General features: G+C 39.3%; 1 protein-coding gene across 3 annotated transcripts in view; it reads left to right on the top strand.

Moving 5' to 3' along the window:
- Positions 1–22,445, top strand: part of LOC117290639 (centrosomal protein of 128 kDa-like) — a 111,761-nt gene extending 89,316 nt beyond the window's left edge. For all 3 annotated transcript variants that reach the window (XM_033772164.1, XM_033772173.1, XM_033772156.1), the window contains 6 exons: positions 1,260–1,470; positions 3,968–4,160; positions 12,039–12,124; positions 17,876–17,968; positions 19,924–19,967; positions 21,450–22,445. In XM_033772164.1, coding sequence (XP_033628055.1) covers positions 1,260–1,470; positions 3,968–4,160; positions 12,039–12,124; positions 17,876–17,968; positions 19,924–19,967; positions 21,450–21,570 — 748 coding nt within the window. In that variant the 3' untranslated portion in view covers positions 21,571–22,445. The remainder of the gene's footprint in view (positions 1–1,259; positions 1,471–3,967; positions 4,161–12,038; positions 12,125–17,875; positions 17,969–19,923; positions 19,968–21,449) is intronic.
- Positions 22,446–22,810: the final 365 nt, after the last annotated feature.

Below are 22,810 nucleotides of genomic sequence, written 5' to 3'. Positions count from 1 at the left end.
TAATATTTGTGTTTAACACATACACAGATATGTTATGAGCGGTCCCAATGGATTTTGCTTAGAAACCTGGTATTAAGCGCTATATAAATGCATGTTATTGTTATTATTATTATTATTTTATCTTCTTCACAGGACTCAGGAAAGTACTGAGTATTCAGTGTTTTACAGAATAGGTGTTGTATGGGTAATACACAAATAACAACTTTGCATTTATTTGCATTGAAAGAGATCACGCCTAAAATGTGTGAATGAGTGAATGTAACAAGAGTATTGCAAGGGGGTACAATCGAGAAATGGTAACGCATATATGTTAACTATTATGCTACAGGTAAAGCAAGTGACAAATTATTCACCTTTAATGTGTGTTAGTTTTCTTTTGTGAACAGCTAGTACTGTCATGTGATTCATGCAGGGGCACAAGCACATTGTTATCGTTGCGGTACCCGCTGCCAAAACATAGGATTCGAACTGCCTCTAGCTACCGGGCAACCTCGGTAGTCTAGTTCGTAAGACACTGCTCTAGAATTGCAAGGGTCGTGGGTTCGAATCCCACCCGAGTAACATGTCTGTGATATTTTTTCACAGGACTTGGGAAAGTACTGAGTATACAGTGCTAACACACATCGGCGTATGGGTAAAAACCAAAATTAATATTCTTTATCCCCGATGCAAATTTAGCATCTCTTATTAACACTATCATGGTTCCTGGAATTTTCTATTTTTTTTTTTTGTACGTGGGTGATGTGCAGTCGTCATTTGTTTGTGAAATAAAACCTCTTGAATAGATTTACTGCAATTACTAAGAAGTAAATTGGCAATATCTCAGCAGATCGTGGTTGAGGTTGTTCGGCCATATAAATGCAGTGTAAAATGTTCCACTGCATTGTCATTATCTGCGGTAGTTCTGAGAAAAATCTATGGCTAACCACTGTTTGTTCTAAGAACCATCAGAGCTCATACAGAGAGAATTAATCACATGGTGTCTCCGCAAACCACACATGATTGCATTCCCATCATGTAAAGTTCTAAATCCTACTTATTACATCTTTCATCATATGGAGCTTGCCAACTCTCCCTTATACTCTGCAGCGGGTACCGCAACGATATAAACTGTAGAGTAGTAGTAAGTAGACACTTTGGTACATTGATACCTTAATCCATGGGACTGGGGAAAGCAGAACACAGTGCTTATCACAGATAACTAAATCAAGCTCGGGTTTAGTAATTTTTGGACACAATATCTCTCTGTATTTCTCCAGAGCCTCCAATTTGGAGCGGCAACTGAAAAGGTCTTCAACACAGCTGCTGGAGCTGGATGCTGAATATGAGAGCATTCTCCGTATCATAAGTCAAGAGGTCGACCATCTTGTGGAAGCAATATCTGATCACCATGGCGACGCATACAAGGCGGTACTTTCCCCAACGAGAGACATCAAAAACAAACCTCAGCACTGGCTTGCAGATATCAAGGTTTGTCCGAAAAACAAAAACAAAAACACTTTTTTTTTTTTTTTTGCAATCGCAAAATGTCAAATCAATAGAGAATGGCGGACACTAATGGAAGAATCTGGAGGGGCTTTCGTATTGTTTACACGGGCGTGGACGGTCGTCGGGGCAAACTTGATGTCCAAATGTTTGGTTGTTGAGATAGATGTCCTACTGTGTTTGGTTTGTTGGAATGGATAGGTGGTTATTCGATTACACCCCAACCTGATACACTGAGAAGTCTACATATACAGACTCAACGCTTGCAAATTAACCTCTCATTTTGTAGATTGAATTCACTTTTAAATTTGCCTTCTTGATAATCGGATGTGATCATAAATTAACTACCCTGACGGTGCAATTTGGTTGCCACTGTTATCCATGGGTAAAAGAAATTCTCCTGTACCAAACGGTTGATGACAAACTCAAATCCATTGGTTTTCAAGAAGTTTAATTCCTGTTTGGAACGTTGAACCAACAATGAACATGTGTAGGTCTTGGGCATATCAACAAAAAATAAACACTGAAAAAAACTAAAATTCTCTATTAAATGGAACTCCATTTTAAATTCTGTTTATACAAAATTCTTTAAAATATAAAAAGACCAAATACAAATATTTTGATAAAAAGGGACTCCAAGGTCAATTTCAGTTCTGATAGATAGAGTTCTTATGGAAATGGGAAACAAGCAGCTGTAGCTAAGGCAAAAAAAACTTGTTTTTCATTCCCCATGTGATCTTTTAAAAAGATCTTTGTACAAATGTATGTAATATGTATTTGCAATTTATAACAAAATCAATTTTGTCTGACTGACCATCATTTTTTTTTTTTTTACATTTTCGTAAAAAATCTTGAATAAATTGGTCGAAACATTTTTAATCAGGAAGAAACTAAACAACCATAAAACACCCCCATTTAACCCACGTACTCTTAAGACATAAATCTATGGGCAGTAAGCGCATAATGCCACAGTAAGTGCAGATGTCAACAGTAAGCAGTACCATGAGACTGAGGCCCAGGTTGGAGGCAAAACAACTGAAACAGCATCTTAGTGCTAAGGGCATCTTCAAACACGCTACCATCGCAATCCTCACAGGTCCTCATTTATACACCTGGGTGAAGAGAAGAAAATTGTTATCATTTGTCATGCCTAAGGACACTTCAAGCACAAAGACTGACCTGCTTGGGGTTTAACTCCACTAGTTTTCAGATCTTGTTTGGAAACGAGCAGTAATTCACATGGGTTGTGATCGGGGCCCAGTTTCATGGCTCTGCTTACCGTAAGCAAATAATCAATGCTTGCAGAAGCAGGGAATTCCGCACTTACGTAAAGCGTATTTTCACTAGTTCGCGAGGAATTTTGGTTTGAGCTTGTGAGACTCCACGTTACTAGGGTGTACGCAGCTAGCGCAGAAATCCAATCAGTAGCAAAGAATTCAGCGGTTTAAAGGCAGTGGACACTATTGGTAAATACTCAAAATAATCATGAGCATAAAACCTTAACTGGTAATGAGTAATGAGGAGAGGTTGATAGTTTAAAACAGTGTGTGACCTCAGATTTAGAATTTGAGGTCTCGAAATCAAGCATCTGAAAGCACACAACTTTGTGTGACAAGGATGGTTTTTTTTTCATAGTTATCTCAGACTTTTATGCATATGTTGAGATTCACCAAGTGCAAAGACTGGTCTTTGACAATTACCAATAGTGTCCAGTATCTTTAAGCAGAGCCATGCAATTTGGCCCTCGTTGTACAGAATTATAACAAGACACACAGCTTCAAAGTGTAATATTTGAATAAGCAACTTTCTGAAAGCTCTGTAAGTCATCCACAAAAAGCTTTATATTATGAGAAACCCCATTGTTTTCTGAAGTCAGGAATGATATTTTATCGCCACATTTGAAGAACAAAAGAGGTCTACATAATCCACATTCTCAGAGCCACCACAGCTCACAGAGAGAGTTAATTACATGGTGTCTCTGCGAACCTCATTGATTGTATTCCCACCGTATTGCACGCGCGTCACAAGTTAGGTTTACGTGTATTAATGCCGCGTCGCCTAAAATGTGCACTTTCACTGCATATAACGCACACCATAGAGTTATATATAAAAACGTATAGTGAAATTGCCCACCAGTATGGCGCATTCAAGATTTTTTTGATGATGACGTCAGGTGAAATGGGTCAATAAAGTCTCAAATCCTACCCATGTACATGGCGTTACAACAAACCTTTATACTAAATTGTAAACCCACAATGCAAAGTTTCAAATTGTTTGATTTATTTATTGATATAATTATATAAAAACAAAATTGGAGGCTGATGGGGATAGATTTACCATCAGCCTTTTTGTCTTATTTTATTGGTTTGATTCAATCGTCTCTTAAGCATAAAAAAAGCATGAAGCTTGAGCTCGATAAAAATCAAACATACAATTAATAAATAAAAAATAATCCTTGCTCATAATTATCCTTTCCTCCCAGAGTAAACTTCACTGGCTGCAAGAAGAAATGAGAACGAAACACGCTAACGAGAGGAGACTGAAGCGGGACTTGGAGACGAGTCGTACAGACATTGAAGAGATCTCCAAGTACACCGGGCAGGAAAGACGAGAGCTCATGTCTCAAATAACGGAGCAGAGCTCCGCAGTGAGAGAGTTACAGCAGGATAACCAAGGTAATGTCACCATCATAATCAGAGCTTTTTATTTTGCCAGCTGTCTTCGTACCTCAAGGGCATCCCAAAAAGCTGACCTGAATTGTCTTGTTTTTCGTATATTTCTTTGGTCTTTTTTTTTTTTTATATGTGTGGGTATGTGTGTTTTTGTGTTTGAATGAGTGTACTAGGGTTACGATATTATGTTCACTTGATATTGTTTCTGCATATGTTTGCGTAATTCTGCATGCTGTGGTCGAAGTATTATGTGATGTTTTTATAGGGTTTTTTTACATGGAATTTCTTGTTTGGCAATGATGTTACTTTGAGTATTAAATGGCGCTAAATCACAATTGCAGATTGCAAGTTGCATTCTAAAAGGTCAACATTTCAGAGAATTTGAGTTTTTATTTTATTTTACTATTTTGTTTGCGGGCACACGACTGCAATGTTTTGAAGTTATAAAATTACCTTAGCCGATATGACAGGATTTGACTACAACTTTTTTGCCTAAAATGTTTGACCCTTGACTAAATAGATTACATCATTTCATTGAGCAGCGCCCTCTGGCGAATGGTTTTTTTAAACAAGTATTTTTCAAAAGTCAAGAATCCCATTAACAACTGAATATCATACATTCTGAATATCACAGATATACGATTTCAGATAATTCTGCAAAAATTTTCGTTTGGCCTTTATACATTTTTGTTGAAATGTTTTCAAACACGAAGTTTAGAAATAAAAATCATGTACAACATTTTATGAGTAACTGTAACTTTGAGTTTAAATAACGCTAAATAATGATATCATCACTGCTAAGTATGTTCAATGCCATTTTTGTTCTTGCTTTAAATGTATTTGTTTGAATTATTTGTTGTTTATCTTCACTTGTTAGTTATTTATTTGCTTTTATTTTCATATTTTTATTACACATTTTGTCTAGGGGATGGTTATTTTATCAAGGTTTTTGTGTAATGGTACTAAATCATTCAGGTTTTAGTTCTCCCAAGGTGGTGTTTGCCAAACACAGAGATAAATAATAAAGTAACTAATTGGTTAGACGCAAAACTGAAATGGTTGACTTACCAAGGATAAAGCGCTTCTAGTAACATTTTATCTGTCAAATACTTACAAAAGTGTTTTGTTTAAAGGCATTGGACAATTACTAGCATAAAACTTTACTTGGTAACGAGTAGTGAGGAGCTATGGATAGTATAAAACATTGTGAGAAACGGCTTCCTCGGAAGTCATGTAGTTTTTGATAAAGACGTAAATTGTCCACAAATTTGATTTCGAGACCTCAGAATTAGATTTTGAGGTCTTACAATCAAGCATCTGAAAGCACACAACTTCATGCGACAATGAAAGAAGGGTATTTTTTCTTTCATTATTATCTCTTAACTTCGATGACCAATTGAGCTCAAATGTTCACAGGTTTGTTTTTTATGCATAAATGTTGAAAATGAATACAAGGACTTTATTATGTCTTAGCCTAAACTTTTATTCTTAAGCATATTGAGGAATCTGGTTTGATTCATAGTTCGCTTTGTAAATGTTTATTTTTTATTATTATTCATAGAGGGATGATTAATAACAACACAGTGTTCAGTAACTCATATGGGAAAATGTGTTCAGTTTAGCGAAATATTGTGATGATATCAAGTTAAGCAGAATTTGGAGAGGGAAAAAACCACCCAGATTGGCCTGTAAGAAAAAATATTTCCCACAGATGCAGTCAGTTCATCTTAAATAATGTGCTTAGTCATAACGCACGACGAAATTCCAAAGTTAGAAGATGCAGCTGGCATTCAAATTAAATGGAATTGGATACCGTTTGAAGGCGAGGTACCATTGAGCTGTACGGACTACGATGAAAGAGGTACCAGGATAGCCCGGAGCTTCGTACCAATGACACTGCCAACTAACTCCGCGATTATCATCGATAAAAACATTCAAGTGCGGCTGCAGTGTGATAAATTAACGTCAAGGCGTGGATGTAAAATCATTATTTAAACCACATGGGGGAGCTCTGACTATGCTGGCTACAGATAGAATGAATGAGTATGTGAGGCTGAAACCAGTATTACTTTCTTCTAAATCTTTTCTTGATCAGTAAAAACGTTGGATTGTTCACGGTTGAGGACGTGTTTGTGTTTCCTTGGCAAAATAGCATGTCATTAAAGGAAAAAGTTGTATCACTTTGTTTTTTCTGTCAGGTTCCTTGTATTCAATTACCAATAATGAATACTGATTTTCATCATTCCAAAAAAGAAAAAGGTCTGACTATTTTGCTCTACCAGTGTCACTTTTTGATTTGATGGTGTAAAAATAAATGAAGATGGCTGCTCTGTGATAAAGGTCTGGTCTTGGGGGGTCGGTAATCAAATGTGAATCATACAAAGGACTCTAATAAACAACCTACTACCTAAAGTCTATAAGTCCCTACACCAAGGGTCCAAGTCCGCTAAACAAAATGTTCTACTTGGCGGTTGAAATGGCAGTTAATTCTCAAAACTTCTCAAAACAGGTACAGCAGATGTTGGCAACAATGTCAAATAATAAAACAGGACTATTTTATTAGAATGTGCAGTGGAATGTACCTCTTGCTTAATAATCCATATTCTCATGATGATTGCATCCCAGGCACCGTTGTGGTGCTCCTTTTCCTTCCTAAATATAAAGTGCTTAAAGGCAGTGGACGCTATTGGTAATTACTCAAAATAATTATCAGCACAAAAACTTACTTGGGTACAAGTAATGGAGAGCTGTTGATAGAATAATACCTTGTGAGAAACGGCTCCCTTTGAAGTAACGTAGTGTTCGAGAGAGGAGAAATTTTCCACAAATTTGATTTTGAGACCTCAGATCTAGAATTTAAGGTCTCGAAATCAAACATCTGAAGCACACAACTTTGTGTGACAAGGGTATTTTTTTTTTTATTATTATCTCGCAACTTCGACGACCAATTGAGCTCAAATTTTCACAGGTTTGTTATTGTATGCATATGTTGAGATACACCAAGTGAGAAGACTGGTCTTTGACAATTACCAAGAGTGTCCAGTGTCTTTAATCCATTATTCTCATGATGATTGCATCCCCTAGTGTTAGACATCGTTGTGGTGTCTTCTTTTCCTTCCTAATTATAAAGTGCTTAAAAGAGTTCTCTCTCAGTTTTAAAGAATGCTGTTGTTCTGTAAAGGCAGGTCACATTATTGTTAGGGCAGATGCTGCTGATGCTGATGAGACGAGGGTGGTTGTCTGGGGCCCAATTTCATGGCAGAATCTGTGCTTAGTTCCTACAGAATTAATATGCTTGTAAGTAGAGAATTCTGCGGTAAGCAATGCCATGAAGTTGGGCCCAGCTCCCTCGCACTAACGGTATATACCGGATAGGTTCAACTTTACAAAAACAATGTGTCGGGTACTGAAAAAAGCGGTCATGATCTATATACTAGTCCATTTTTCTTTGTTCAACCCATAATCATTTAACTTTGACGTAGTCAGTTTCTCCTGTGGTTAATCAAGAAAGAAGATGAGCAGCCAAAAAATAAGCCAAAGTGTCGTGTGTATTGGATTCAAAACACAACGTTATTAAATATTGGTGTTTGATTTGCTGGAAAACCAGACTTAAATAGGGGAAGTCCCTATTGCAGCTAGAACACGATGCTATTTACTATGTAGCCCCACCCAAATTAATATCATATAAGTGCCACTCAGGTTGGCTAAGAAGTTTCTGTCCCTGCCTTTTCACTTCTGTGGACCCCGGTTTGATTCCCGGACTGGATTCTTGCATGTAAAGTGGGTATTCAGTTCCTACCTGGTAAAGTTTTTTCCCGTTTGGTGTTTTCCTCCCATGTCTAAACCTATCCCCCCCCCCCCCCATTGTCTCCATTACAAAAACTTGTGTGTTGTTTCCATAAGGATGCTTATAGCTGACTATGTAATTCGGATTCATGTGGGTGGCATGGTTGGCTTGTGCGTAAAGCGCTCGCCTCTCACCAAGGTGACCCCGGTTCTATTCACGGCCAGGGCCATATGCGAGTTGAGTTGTGCGTTGGTTCTCTGCTGTGCCACGAGGGTTTTCCCAGACTATCCAGTTTTCCTCTCTCGGGAAAAATCAAACACTTTCGATCTTGGCTGTGCTCTGTGGTCATAATGGACTGATGTGGCTGGCAGCCAAAGGCGCCATTGCATGCCTGCTTCTCGAACACGTTGTAGCCGCGTCCTTCGCAATTCAGCTCTTATCTGCGAGTGAGGATGATAGCCCCCCCCCCAAATTATTATTATTATTATTATTCAGATTCACTCCGGATGCAGGTAGAGAATTGAGAGAATTGAGATGTTTAGAATGTAAAAGTGCCCATGGCCTTATATTCACAGATGACTTGAAAACACAGCTGTCATATAAATAATCCCCTCCAATTCATAGAGAAATATATAAAAAAAAAGCTACATGCAGCTTTCTTCTTTCTATTGACCCCCATACACGTGCCTGAAGCACAGCGCATTTACATGTGTCTATCCTGTCAACCATTTTGGGAGTAGAAATTTAACGCAAAGGAATTGACTCTCAAAATGATAGACGCGCATTGTCATAGATTAACTGGCCCTCTCTCATTCTATTTTTTTTCCCGTATGATATGTCTAACTGTATGCAGTTTAGTGTGACGATATAAAAACATGATTCATTTGAAAAACATGCATTTCAACAGCGCCATTACAATTGCTAGAAAGTTTTTAACAAGCATGTGCACAAATATTTGGTGAGCCAATCAGCGTTAACTTACAGTACTTCATGTCAGGGGTAAGTGCTGAGATATTATTATAGATTCACCATACTGTTATTGTAGTGAAGCTATTGTGCCATATCTAAGCTATTTAGTGTTTAAATATACACCCCATCCACCAACAGGTATCCCATCCGTATTCAACATTTGTATTTAGGGACCAATACTTGTGATGGCAGACCAGTGAATAAAGCCCATAAGGTACCATGCCTTTGAGAAGTAAATATTAAAAAAGAACATGAGTTTATTAAACCTTGTGGTTGGATTTGTACTCCCACAACAGATTTATAATGTCATATACCTGCTGGTTATGCTCTGTTTGTTGTGATTAGTGGATGTGTTTTGTAAGAAAGAGCTCTCCATGGATAGTATGTCAAATGAACCAAGGAAAACAAATTAAACCATTGAGAAGTAAGAACTTGAGGATTAAGAATAGGTTTATTGTCTCAACGGTAAGGTTTTTAAAGATAAGGTATATATACCAACAAATATTGTGTTTGTTACTTTGCCGAGTTGCGCATCCATTCAACACCGAAAGGGAAAACCCAAGAGAGTAAACTGCTGTGCCTCATGGCTCAGTTGGTAAGATCATCTGCCTGGAGTTTCAGGGGTCTTGGGTTCAAAAGAATCGTTTGATTGTTCTCTCATCTCATGTTTGGTTATTTCACTTCTATGGTGATTAGGCACCGTTCCAAAACATACTATGTAAAGTTAAGGTATAGCATTTTTGTTAATAAGGGGAAAATTTGATAATTTTCAATCTGAAAGGTCTCAGATGATAAAGATGATAAAAGTTCCAATCCTAGGAAGTAACTGTTCTTATACTCTCTAAATGTAAAGGTGTGAAAAGTGGTCTACCACTCTTTTAAGTTTGCATCTTTTTGGGGTGATTTTTCACTCTGTCCTGGAGTAAAACCCCTCTGAAAGAGTGAAATAACCACCACTCTTTTTAAAGAGTTATATGACGGACAAATCGAAATGTAAAGAGTGGTGTTTTTCACTCTTTTACATTTAGAGAGTTACACACACCGAACAAAGATGTTTATGAGTACAATGCTGAGAATATTTTCACTCGTTGAAAGATGTAATGTTTCAACTTGGCTCAGCCTCGTTTGAAAAGAATATTCAATCTTACAATTCATCTTTCTTCTATCTGCATTCTGCTTCTAAATTTGACTGCCTTTACACCAGTATGCTTGTGTGTTGTGTTGTGTTGTTAATTAGGTTAAGACTTTAGAGAAAAAAAGTCATTAATTTGTTTAAATTTTATATCTACTTATTTATTTATTTGTTTATTGCTTTTATACATTACATCATCTTGGTTGAGAAACAGTTTGCATTATATTTTGTCATATAACAAATAATAATAACAAATTTTTATATAGCGCATTTCACAATAAACTGTATCAATGCGCTTTACATTAGTCCCCTGGTCATTGGGCCAATAAACATCCCTTTAATCTTTCTCAGCTCCCATTAGGGAGTATACAGCCCTGAGCTGCCGTGGCGCTCCGAAAGCTTTTCATTCACAATATCAACCTCTACCCTCGCAGGTACCCATTTATACCCCTGGAAGAAGAGAAGCAATTATAGTAAAGTATCTTGCTCAAGGACACAAGTGTCCTGACCGGGATTCGAACCCACACTCCGGTGACTTAATATGAAACTTGAATTCGATGCTCTTAACCACTCGGATGCGACACTCTACAAATATACCAAATAATCATGAATAATTAGGACACAATCCTGTAAAGCAAAAGCTTTAGATCAGACATTTTGTAAATTTGCATTTGACTCGTCTTTCATGACGCAGACCCATTGGTTCATTGTAAACCTGCTCTAATAGTCCATGACATTAGTTTCCCATTCAACCGCAGCTCTATCAAGGTGCTCCCAAAGAAATAAATAAAAAACTGCTGCAGATTTCAAGGTTTCTGACCTATGAAAATAATCAGCGGCTGTCCAATTACTGTCATTCAGAACTTAGAACTAGAATAACTGGACCTTATCTCAAAATGTAAAATTAATTATTACGCTTTCCTCTTAAAGGCAGTGGACACTATTGGTAATTACTCAAAATAATTATTAGCATAAAACCTTTCTTGGTGACCAGTAATGGGGAGAGGTTGGTGGTATAAATATTGTGAGAAACAGCTCCCTCTGAAGTGCCAAAGTTTTGGAGAAAGAAGTAATTTTCCACAAATTTGATTTCGAGACCTCAAGTTTAGAACTTGAGGTCTCGAAATCAACCATCTAAACGCACACAACTTTGTGTGACAAGGGTGTTTTCTTCTTTCATTATTATCTCGCAAGTTCAATGACGGATTGAGCTCAAATTTTCACAGGTTTGTTATTTTATGCTTATGTTTAGAAACACCAACTGTGAAGGCTAGTCTTTGACAATTACCAATAGTGTCCACTGCCTTTAATGAAGTCAACAAAAAGGTTATTGATGAGTAGACTTTATAGGACATTAATAATCCCATGTTTGGAACTTACGATTAAAGTCACGCCTTATTTTCATAAACTTGAGAAGCAATAATGATACTCGCAGGCGCAAAAATGTATTTATTTTAAATTATACAGTCAAGAAATCGAAATTGCTTGATTTAATAATCCCACGTTAATTATCCCATATTTGGAATTTATGATTGAAATCACCCCATGTTTTCAGAAATTTGAGAAGGCAATAACGTTTCTCACAGGGACCCGAAAATTGATCAATCTGAAATTATATGGTCAAGAAATTGAAATTGCTTGTTTTTCATTCTCTGGTTGTTTAGACAGTTCCTATTATTTGTTTAGATTGTAATCACTGAAGGCAATGTATTATCAGCGCAGGATTTCGCCGCTGACCCAAAATTTGTTATTCTTTGGGAAACGGGGTTTGTCCCTCCGGTGAGTTGAAATTATTTCTGCTGTACAAATACAGCATAGGGTGTGTTGATTCGCCACGCCGTGGCGTCTCACAGACATATCACTAGCTGATTCCATCGCCACATTCCGCCACTGTAAATAACGCTGATTACTATTTGCACATGCTTTATTGTATTATTATTACTTATATTCTTTTTTTCCCCCTCTGTCCTCCGTGGCCTCAACTCCTCCGCAGACCTCGCCATGGGAAAGATACATAAGGATGTGCTGGTGAAATCATTGGAAAAGCAGGTGGCCCAGTTAGAGAACCATATTGAGACGGTACGTTAACCCTATTGATTGCGTCTTCATCATTTCAAAAACACTCTCCCACCTCCCTCCCCCTCTCAACCAATCATATTCATCTGCATGTTTGTCCTATTGTTACACAATAATGTGCGACTACATTCTCCCTGGGGGCCTTGCGAAGGTCTCATTGTTCTCTTTTTGATAGAGGGCAAGGCAATTTCCCCTCGGTAAAGGGCACTTGCATAAAGAAATTGAAAGGTCTCGAGAGAGTGAGAGAGAGGGGGGGGGGGGGTTGTTAGAACTATAAGAGACGCCAAGCTGTTTGAAAGAACAAAAGGGATGGGTTCGATGCTGTAATCGTTTGAAGTTCAAGGCTTCGAGATTGGAAATGAGAATGACTGATTTAAAGTAGTCAAGGCTGTGGGATTGTTGCTAATGGTTACATCACCTATTGTTCTGCCCTTCTGCATACGATCCCTGTTTCCTGACCAAGCCATTTTTGTCCCCGTTGATTTGACTCCTTTATCTTTGTACACCATGCCTGCAAATACCCGGGGAGAATTCGGTGCTTGGTTTAAAACATCCGGCTACTATTGTTTTTGGATTATTTCCTTTGTGAAGTGGCTGTAGAACATGTCCAGTAGATAAAGTTGTAAACTCAAAGGGTTTTCATGACCTCATTTCAGATGGCTGTTCATATGAAGCATTGGTAAGCAAAAACAAAACACCAGCCAAAATGCCATCATGCATGTATGTGCATTGCTACTGGGCACAGTTGCATAAAGTTCCTCAGGCACATATTGTTGCTGAACAGATTTTATTTGCTAAGCATTAATAGAAGGGAACCAGTCATGTACGGTGTACATGTAGTTTAAAATTATATTTTGGCTGGCAACCCATTTCTGTTGAGCAATAGTTTGTTGTGCTTAGTATTTGTTTTCCTTCTGCTTGGAAAAAGCTTTACGAAATTGACCCCCTGCCACCATTTTGAGGGTAAGCTTGGCTGCTGAGAGATAACAAAAAAAAAGAGTGAAGCAGTAAGTGTGCAAATAACATCATCCATCGAGGGATAGAATATCATCTGTTATTAGAGTAACCTTATTGTGGTTTCTTTCTTTGACATATCCACAAGAAGAAAATTAATAAATACCACTTTAAATTGGTGAGTGGGGTGGAAGTAATGCCTTCTGAATGGAGAGGAGCCCGGAAAAGAGACAGATGGTAATAGACGATGGTTTGTGCAGGCGGCTAGTGTGTCTGGTTTTACCGTGAGGAAACTACCATACATTGGGGTTGAGGGAGGATGTTAAGACAGTGGGGGATGCAGTGGGTTCCTTAAGATGGTAATAGATGATGGTTTGTGCAGGCGGCGAGTGTGTCTGGTCTTTACCTTGAGGAGACTACCAGACATTGGGGTTGAGGGAGGATGTTAAGACAGTGGGGGATGCAGTGGGTTCCTTAAGATGGTAATAGATGATGGTTTGTGTAGGCGGCTAGTGTGTCTGGTTTTACCGTGAGGAAACTACCATACATTGGGGTTGAGGGAGGATGTTAAGACAGTGGGGGATGCAGTGGGTTCCTTAAGATGGTAATAGATGATGGTTTGTGCAGGCGGCGAGTGTGTCTGGTCTTTACCTTGAGGAGACTACCAGACATTGGGGTTGAGGGAGGATGTTAAGACAGTAGGGGATGCAGTGGGTTCCTTAAGATGGTAATAGATGATGGTTTGTGTAGGCGGCTAGTGTGTCTGGTCTTTACCTTGAGGAGACTACCAGACATTGGGGTTGAGGGAGGATGTTAAGACAGTGGGGGATGCAGTGGGTTCCTTAAGATGGTAATAGATGATGGTTTGTGCAGGCGGCTAGTGTGTCTGGTTTTACCGTGAGGAAACTACCATACATTGGGGTTGAGGGAGGATGTTAAGACAGTGGGGGATGCAGTGGGTTCCTTAAGATGGTAATAGATGATGGTTTGTGTAGGCGGCGAGTGTGTCTGGTTTTACCGTGAGGAAACTACCATACATTGGGGTTGAGGGAGGATGTTAAGACAGTGGGGGATGCAGTGGGTTCCTTAAGATGGTAATAGATGATGGTTTGTGCAGGCGGCTAGTGTGTCTGGTTTTACCGTGAGGAAACTACCATACATTGGGGTTGAGGGAGGATGTTAAGACAGTGGGGGATGCAGTGGGTTCCTTAAGATGGTAATAGATGATGGTTTGTGCAGGCGGCTAGTGTGTCTGGTTTTACCGTGAGGAAACTACCATACATTGGGGTTGAGGGAGGATGTTAAGACAGTGGGGGATGCAGTGGGTTCCTTAAGATGGTAATAGATGATGGTTTGTGCAGGCGGCTAGTGTGTCTGGTTTTACCGTGAGGAAACTACCATACATTGGGGTTGAGGGAGGATGTTAAGACAGTGGGGGATGCAGTGGGTTCCTTAAGATGGTAATAGACGATGGTTTGTGCAGGCGGCTAGTGTGTCTGGTTTTACCGTGAGGAAACTACCATACATTGGGGTTGAGGGAGGATGTTAAGACAGTGGGGGATGCAGTGGGTTCCTTAAGATGGTAATAGATGATGGTTTGTGCAGGCGGCTAGTGTGTCTGGTTTTACCGTGAGGAAACTACCATACATTGGGGTTGAGGGAGGATGTTAAGACAGTGGGGGATGCAGTGGGTTCCTTAAGATGGTAATAGACGATGGTTTGTGCAGGCGGCTAGTGTGTCTGGTTTTACCGTGAGGAAACTACCATACATTGGGGTTGAGGGAGGATGTTAAGACAGTGGGGGATGCAGTGGGTTCCTTAAGATGGTAATAGACGATGGTTTGTGCAGGCGGCTAGTGTGTCTGGTTTTACCGTGAGGAAACTACCATACATTGGGGTTGAGGGAGGATGTTAAGACAGTGGGGGATGCAGTGGGTTCCTTAAGATGGTAATAGACGATGGTTTGTGCAGGCGGCTAGTGTGTCTGGTTTTACCGTGAGGAAACTACCATACATTGGGGTTGAGGGAGGATGTTAAGACAGTGGGGGATGCAGTGGGTTCCTTAAGATGGTAATAGATGATGGTTTGTGCAGGCGGCTAGTGTGTCTGGTTTTACCGTGAGGAAACTACCATACATTGGGGTTGAGGGAGGATGTTAAGACAGTGGGGGATGCAGTGGGTTCCTTAAGATGGTAATAGATGATGGTTTGTGCAGGCGGCTAGTGTGTCTGGTTTTACCGTGAGGAAACTACCATACATTGGGGTTGAGGGAGGATGTTAAGACAGTGGGGGATGCAGTGGGTTCCTTAAGATGGTAATAGATGATGGTTTGTGTAGGCGGCTAGTGTGTCTGGTCTTTACCTTGAGGAGACTACCAGACATTGGGGTTGAGGGAGGATGTTAAGACAGTGGGGGATGCGGTGGGTTCCTTAAAGCCATTATACACTTTCGGAACAGAAAAAAAAAATAAAAAAAGTTCACAGATTTACAAATAACTTACAGGGTTTACAGAAGGTCATGGTGAAAGACTTCTCCTGAAATATTGTTCCATGAAATGCTTTACTTTTTGAGAAAACATTAAAACAACTATCAATTCTCGTTGTCGAGAATTACGGATTTATTTTAAACACATGTCATGACACGGCGAAACGTGCGGAAATCAGGGTGGGTTTTCCCATTATTTTCTCCCGACTTCGATGATCGATTGAGCCTAAATTTTTACAGGTTTGTTATTTTATATATAAGTTGTGATACATGAAGTGTTGGCCTTTGGACAACACTGTTTACCGAAAGTGTCCAATAGCTTTAAGATGGTAAAAGATGATGGTTTGTGCAGGCTGCTAGTGTGTCTGGTTTTACCTTGAGGAGACTACCAGACATTGGGGGTTGAGGAGGAGGTTAAGACAGTGGGGATGTGGTGTGTCCCTAGCTGGGGAAATCTTATTTTATGGTGTAGGGGCTCTAGATGGGGACATCTTATTGTGTAGTGTAGGGGTTCTAGATGGGAACATCTTATTGTCTGGTGTTAGGGTTCTAGATGGGAACATCTTATTGTCTGGTGTTAGGGTTCTAGATGGGGACATCTTATTGTGTGGTATAGGGGTTCTAGATGGGGACATCTTATTGTGTGGTGTAGGGGTTCTAGATGGGGACATCTTATTGTGTGGTGTAGGGGTTCTAGATGGGGACATCTTATTGTGTGGTATTAGGGTTCTAGATGGGGACATCTTATTGTGTGGTGTTAGGGTTCTAGATGGGGACATCTTATTGTGTGGTGTAGGGTCCTAGTTGGGGACATCTTATTTTGTAGTGTAGGGGTCGGCCGCAGCCAGATGGCTGTTATTTAAAAATGTTTGATGAACAGGGTGATTACTGAAACATATGAGGTGGGTGTGTAAAGGATTAAAGTATTCTTTTAAGAATGCTCTTTTTGTTTTTAAAGGCTTGAAAACAAACTACTCCTCGATATATTTGCACTTTACACCAAAGGGGGCACATTATACATTGTAGGTTAACCTTAGAAAGTGTACAACCACAACTATATTGACACGTACTGATGTTGTGGTGAAACAAGTTCAGAATTTCTAAAGATTTTGTTTTGTAGTAAATAAGTAAGTGCTGCATCCTCTCCTTGAGGTTGAACACCGTCTTGGAAAACACTACATCTTTGAATCACTGGCTACTAGCTCAGTAGAGCACTCCTTAAAGGCGTTATGTCAGCCAGAATAATTCCTGATGTCAAGTGGGACTTAGTCATAGTTGTGTATCACGATCCCCATGAGCAAAATGCAGCACCTGAATCAAGCTGACAAGCACTGTTTCAAATACCATCGTCTTTGAATTTGTTTAAAATTCGTTCTAGTTGGACTTAAAAGGAAAGTGTTTTTTGGGACCTCCCGCTATTTCTGTCATGTTCCCTGTATGCACAAGCAAGAATGTGCACTCCTTTTCTTTGTAGAAAACAGAGCCAGACTATTTCCCCATCAAGAATCATTGATCTGAATGGGAGAAACGCCTGGTGTAATAAAAGGATTATTGTTCACTTTCCAGACCAGGACCCAGTTTCAGAAAACTGCTTTTTTTTAAAGTACAAAATTAGCTAACACAAGAAGATAGTGCTGACTAGACTAAGGTTACCAGCCAAAATATGATGTGACTTGTACATTTTGTGACTATATCCTGCTCATTTTTCATAATTTGAACTTTAAGCATAAAAGCCAAGTCAATTTCTGTTGTATACTTGTATATAAGTAGCAATCAACCCAACCTAATCTAAACTAAGTTGTTCAGCAATATTTTCTGCTTCTGCAGCTTTCTGGTGCCCAGATTTAAGGATTTTGCTTTTTTCTTATGGAGTAAATCTTTCACAAAAATCTTTTTCTACTGACGAACCACTCCACCATTCCACCTGTTTCATTCAAACTGGTTGATTGAAAACAAGATAATGATTAAGTGTCTTGCATAAGGACACAAGTGTCACGACCGACCGGGACTTGAACACATCCTCAGAAACACCAGAGCTTGAGTTCGGTGTTGTTATCCACTCGGCCACGGCACGCCATTCAAGTAAGATTCTTAGCAAGAAACTTAGTCGGTTCTACTTCCTGGACCAAAAGTAAGCTATTAGATTTACACATGGTGCAGTCTGGTGCTCCTGCAAAACCTCACCTGATTACACTCCCACCATTGCAAAGTTTCAAATCCTACTTGGCAGATTCAAAATTGTCTTTCGTTTCTCATGAAAATCACCCGGCAATACAGTGTCATTAATATCATGTCAATGTGTCACATTTACTCCAGAACACCAAGACGTTGCGTCGAAGCCTTGAGATGCTGCCTGAGCCAGAGATCTTCTCTCCTGATGTTTCTTCCCATGACTATAAGAAGCTCAAGGTAAACTACCTTTGCTTTTTTTCATGGCTGCAATGTTATAAATAACCCCCACTCTGTATTGCTGTGTTATAAATAACCCCACTCTATCCCTGTAGCTTAAAGGCACTGGACACTATTAGTTGTTACTCCAAATAAAAAAGCGTTGAATTTCTGCGCTAGCTGTGTAAGCAAAGAATGCCTAGCAACTTGGACTACCGAGTCCACAAGCACAAAATTCACTGCTATCCAGTGAAATATGCTTCAAGTGAAACATGCTTGTTGTAAGCGCAGATTTTCCTGCTTCTGTAAGCTCTGATTATTTGCTTATGGTAAGCAGAGCCGTGAAATCAGGCCCTGGTAATCTATATGCTTTCATTGGAAAGTCATTGTGTTATTGCATTGGTTTACAAGCACAGACTGTTTACTGTGTGGGATTGCACCCATCCACCATTGTTCAGGGACTTAAAGTAGTAAACCTTTTCCTTTTCTCTGACTGATTTGATTATAAAACGGTGCATTGTTATATCACACTGTTGACCTAGTTTGTGATTTGTCATTGTTCTTCTAATGCAGCTGACATGAAATATTTACTTATTTGTTCAACTTAATTTTCATTGTACAATAAAGGCCCTGGAAACCTTTGGTTAATGTCAAAAACCAGTATTCTGGTGTAAAATAACAAATCTGTGAAAATTTGCACTCAATTGGTCATCGAGTTTGCAAGAGAATAATAAATCCTGCCAGGGGTGCTTTCCTTTGTGGATTTTTTCAGTCCCTACTTGACTGTGGGGGTTCTCCATCAATGGAACAATTCTGTTGGGTTTTATTCCCACATCTTAAACTGAAACCTCCCTTCTTATCTTCTCTTAATGGGGTTATTGGCTAGTATTGTGGTTTATAGTAATTTCAGACTTTTCTGAGAGATCATGATTTCACAACCAGAATTAGTATATCAATAAATAAATAAAATAAACAAATAAATCTAAGATACCCCACTTTGTTGGAAGAGGGGATCTCTTTACTCTCAAGCAGTCATACCTGAGAGCAACTTCTTACCCATGCCGTCATCTTGCACAAGAAAACAAAAAACCACTAAAAATGGCGTGATTGTATCTATTTACAGCGAAAAAACCACTTACCCACTTCTTTAATTCACTTACCTCGCCTTAAATTCCACTTCAACGGGAAAGTGGGTAAAGTGTCTATTTCGAACTCAGTCCATTGTAGCGCTGGTGTAGTCCCCATTGATGCAGATTGCCATGGTGATAGAAAGCTCTCACAAGAGGGTAGGCAAAAAAAAAGAGAGAAGCCCAAAAAAAACCTAAATATATCTTGCGAAATCTGGAGCAAAAAGCACAGCTGAAATTTCAGATTGATGAGTTGTCACAGGAAGGACAATTTGATCTCTACAAAACCTCTCCGTGCAGGGTCAATATCAAGCAGGGTTCGGGTTGGAGATCAGAAAACATTTTGTAGCGAAGATGAAGTGCTCGGCATCAAGTCTTCCCGGAGCAGGTGCCGAAGGATGACAGGGTTAAGGCGGATAATTGATTTTTAAAAAAACTTTTACATTCTTGTTTTGTTTCCAGCTGAGGTTGACTTTTGATGATGGCTTCTTTAAATTGTTGTGCACTTCATAGTGAAAAACAAACAAAAAGTGGTAAAAAATGGACAAGGGCAGTTTGCTAGTTATGTAACAACAAAAACACCTATTCACCTTTTCATGCCCTTGTATTGTTCTTTTCCGTGTCCTCATAATTAACCTTTCTTGAGACTTTGTACCTCTTTGATTAAACTTCCATGCTTTTTTTTCATTAGTCACATATTATTTAGGAATTAGGAAAGTTTGCAAATAAGAAAGAATAAAAGAAGACACAAGTAACACTTGTCAAGTTTGACCCCCCTAAAAAAATGAGATCAGAAAAAGTATCATTGTTGATTTCTTCTTCATTCATTGTTTTATTTTATGTTGTCAGGATTTGCAAGCTGAGCGGGATCGTATCAATGACAGATATAATAGGTGAGGTGTTTACAGTGTTTTTGTAAGATAGTATAAAATATTACTAGGTTCCATTTCCATTCCTAGAGGGGGTTTAGTTTGCTTTTTAAAATTTTATTGAAAGACTTTCGGGCCAAGTACACGTGTGTTAATCCTGGCCAGCTTGAACTGGGTTGTCGCTGTCCCTTGTTCCCTGCTCTTCCCTCTCCCACCCCATTTCCTGTCCTTACCGAATCTACCCTCATCTCTCATCTATTCTTCACATGTTCCTTGTTGTATCCAAACCTTATGTCTGTCATCTACATTCAGGACCAGTGTTTTATAGTTGCTATTTAGCCTGTAGGCCTACTACTTCTACCTGGATTGGTTAATTAAAGCTTATCTCTTTGCCAAATTATTTAAGTTTGACAGTTTGGTTTCATCTAGCATTGATAATTGAGACACCAATTTTGTACACGAACATGCTGGCAGAGTTTTGTCCTGACCCTTGTAACCAAATCACTGTTCCCTGTTGATTGGCACCCTCCTCTCTATAGGATGTGTGGCATAGTCCAGATTTGAGTATCATGGCATCATGGCGTATGAGCTGAGCAGTGTGCATGACATGGATTCGACAATGGAAATATTAGGATATGTCAGCATGAGGTGACAGTGGCCCTCACTGCAGGGTTTCAAAGAACAAGTTGCATGCCCTGAACATGGTGATCCCCTTACAATGCAGCTTCCAGGGCCTAATTTCATAGAGCTGGTAAGCACAAAAATTTGCTTAGCATGAAATTTTTGCCTTGATAAAAACAGGATTACCATACAAATTTCCACGTGATGTTCAGGATAAGCAAACGACAGCTGATTACCAGTAACGAGCAATATACAGCAACTGAAAATTTGGTTTGTAATCATGTTTTTTATCAAGGAAGAAATTTCATGCTAAGCAAATTTTTGTGCTTAGCAGCTCTATGAAATTGGGCCCAGGTTATATTGTAAACTCGGTGTTATCCCTGGCTATCAGTATGGGGTTTTATCTCCTGACTGGCAGGTGGCATCCCTACCGCACAACTCATCACCCCTGACTCCCCCTACCCCCAAACAAAGGTGTTGACAAAAATAGGGAACCTACCCACAACATAGTTCAGTTAAGTGTTGACCAACACATCAACCCAGTGGTCCTAGGTTCAAATCCTTGTCAATGGACCCTTCCCATGAAATATGCTAATCACATTCTCGCATGCGTACAGACCCTGTTAGAGTTATGCACTAAGCAGACGCGCAATCGCGATGCGCAATCGCGTCTGCGTCACGCACCCTTTGGCCGTGTACAAAACAGCGCGATGTTCCCTCATTTTGCCAACCAAAACGTTAGTGCGCACGCGCTATGTGCAATTTACATATTTCATGGGAAGGGTCTACTTGTCTATGTTCATCCAAGCATATAGTGTTATACAATGTATACCGTTGTTACATTATCTGTGAATATAAAGTCCACCTTTCTTTAACTACTACCAGATACACAGGCACAGTTTCTCTTCTGCAGCAGCAGCTTGAACAGGCCAAGAATTCATCCTTCCTTCAGTCCGGTATCCACACAAAGAGAAGCCCCAAAGGTATTCGCTTCAAATCCCCATGAGCCACAGTGGACCTTTGAGCCACAGTGGACCTTTATCACGGTGCGGCCATCTCCCATTCAAATCAATGTAACCAAACCGAGGCTGGAAGGAGACATAGTCTGGTTCCTTTTTTTGTAGAATGAGTATTAGCTTCCATTACTGTTACTAGATACAGGGAGCATGACCAAGATGGTGGCAGCATGATAAAGGTGTACACTGTTTCTAGAGTTGTAACCCGTGCTCAAAGACAGAGAAAAGCTCACTGACACAAGTGAGGTTTGAAACCTATGCAAATTTAATCCCTCCAATATTTGTTTATGAAACTTTCTATATTCATGTAGTATTATACTTTTTTCAACAACATTCCAAAGTGAAAGTGACAATCATAATTGGAGAGTATGCTCCAATGTTGCTGCTGATTTAGTTAAGAGAATGGTTCAATGTGCCTTTGCATAATAGTTTTTTAAAGTCACGTGAAGTATTATCGTACATTTATCTCAAGGATTGTAAGTATAAACACCAACCAGTATAAAGCAGTTTGCACCTCTAAGTTTTTCCAAACAATAGCTTTTGGTATTTCCTTTTCACCAAGTAAAACTATCACTCAGTGCACAGCATGTATTTTTGGGGTGACAAAAATTTGATAACAACATGTGATTATTTAGGTCTGGGCCCAATTTCATAAAGCCAGTAAGCACAAAAGACAAATCTTGTTTAGCAGAAACAGGTTACACCAGAAACAGGTTTACAGTGTTGCCACTGGTGTTCAACTCTTTTTTTGCAAATTAATTTTTCCACCTAGCAACTTTTTGAAATTGTGCTCTCAGGTGAGATCAGTTTCTTCAAAACATGTATCCTAACAGACATCAGTATTCAGATTTAACCAACTTGAGAAGTAACCAACTTGAGAAGTATACAAAAAAAAAGTTGTTTTCTCTCCAAAGGGAAAGAGCATAAAATGCAGTAGATGTTAAACAAATAATGCAGGTAGACAGTCTGTAAGGTGGTAAGGCGGCATGCAGTGAGCATCAATGCCTCATCTTTACACACACGGTGCGTTATGAATAGCAATGCATTGTTTGGATGCGCAATCACTAGCCAAGGGTTAGTTAATATTTCTGACCCTGATGCTGCTGCCAGATTGTTTATTTGCATTTCAGTACATGTGCATCTTGCTAAATTGTCTACAGCTGAGGAAGCAATTGGATTTTCTCCCCTCTTTTTTGTCCGTCTCTTTTTTGGTTGGGACAGGGGATATAT

This window comes from Asterias rubens, chromosome 1 (genome assembly GCF_902459465.1).
Source record: "Asterias rubens chromosome 1, eAstRub1.3, whole genome shotgun sequence".
In the NCBI taxonomy this organism is placed as follows: domain Eukaryota; kingdom Metazoa; phylum Echinodermata; class Asteroidea; order Forcipulatida; family Asteriidae; genus Asterias; species Asterias rubens.
This window is presented reverse-complemented; position numbering and strand designations above follow the sequence as displayed.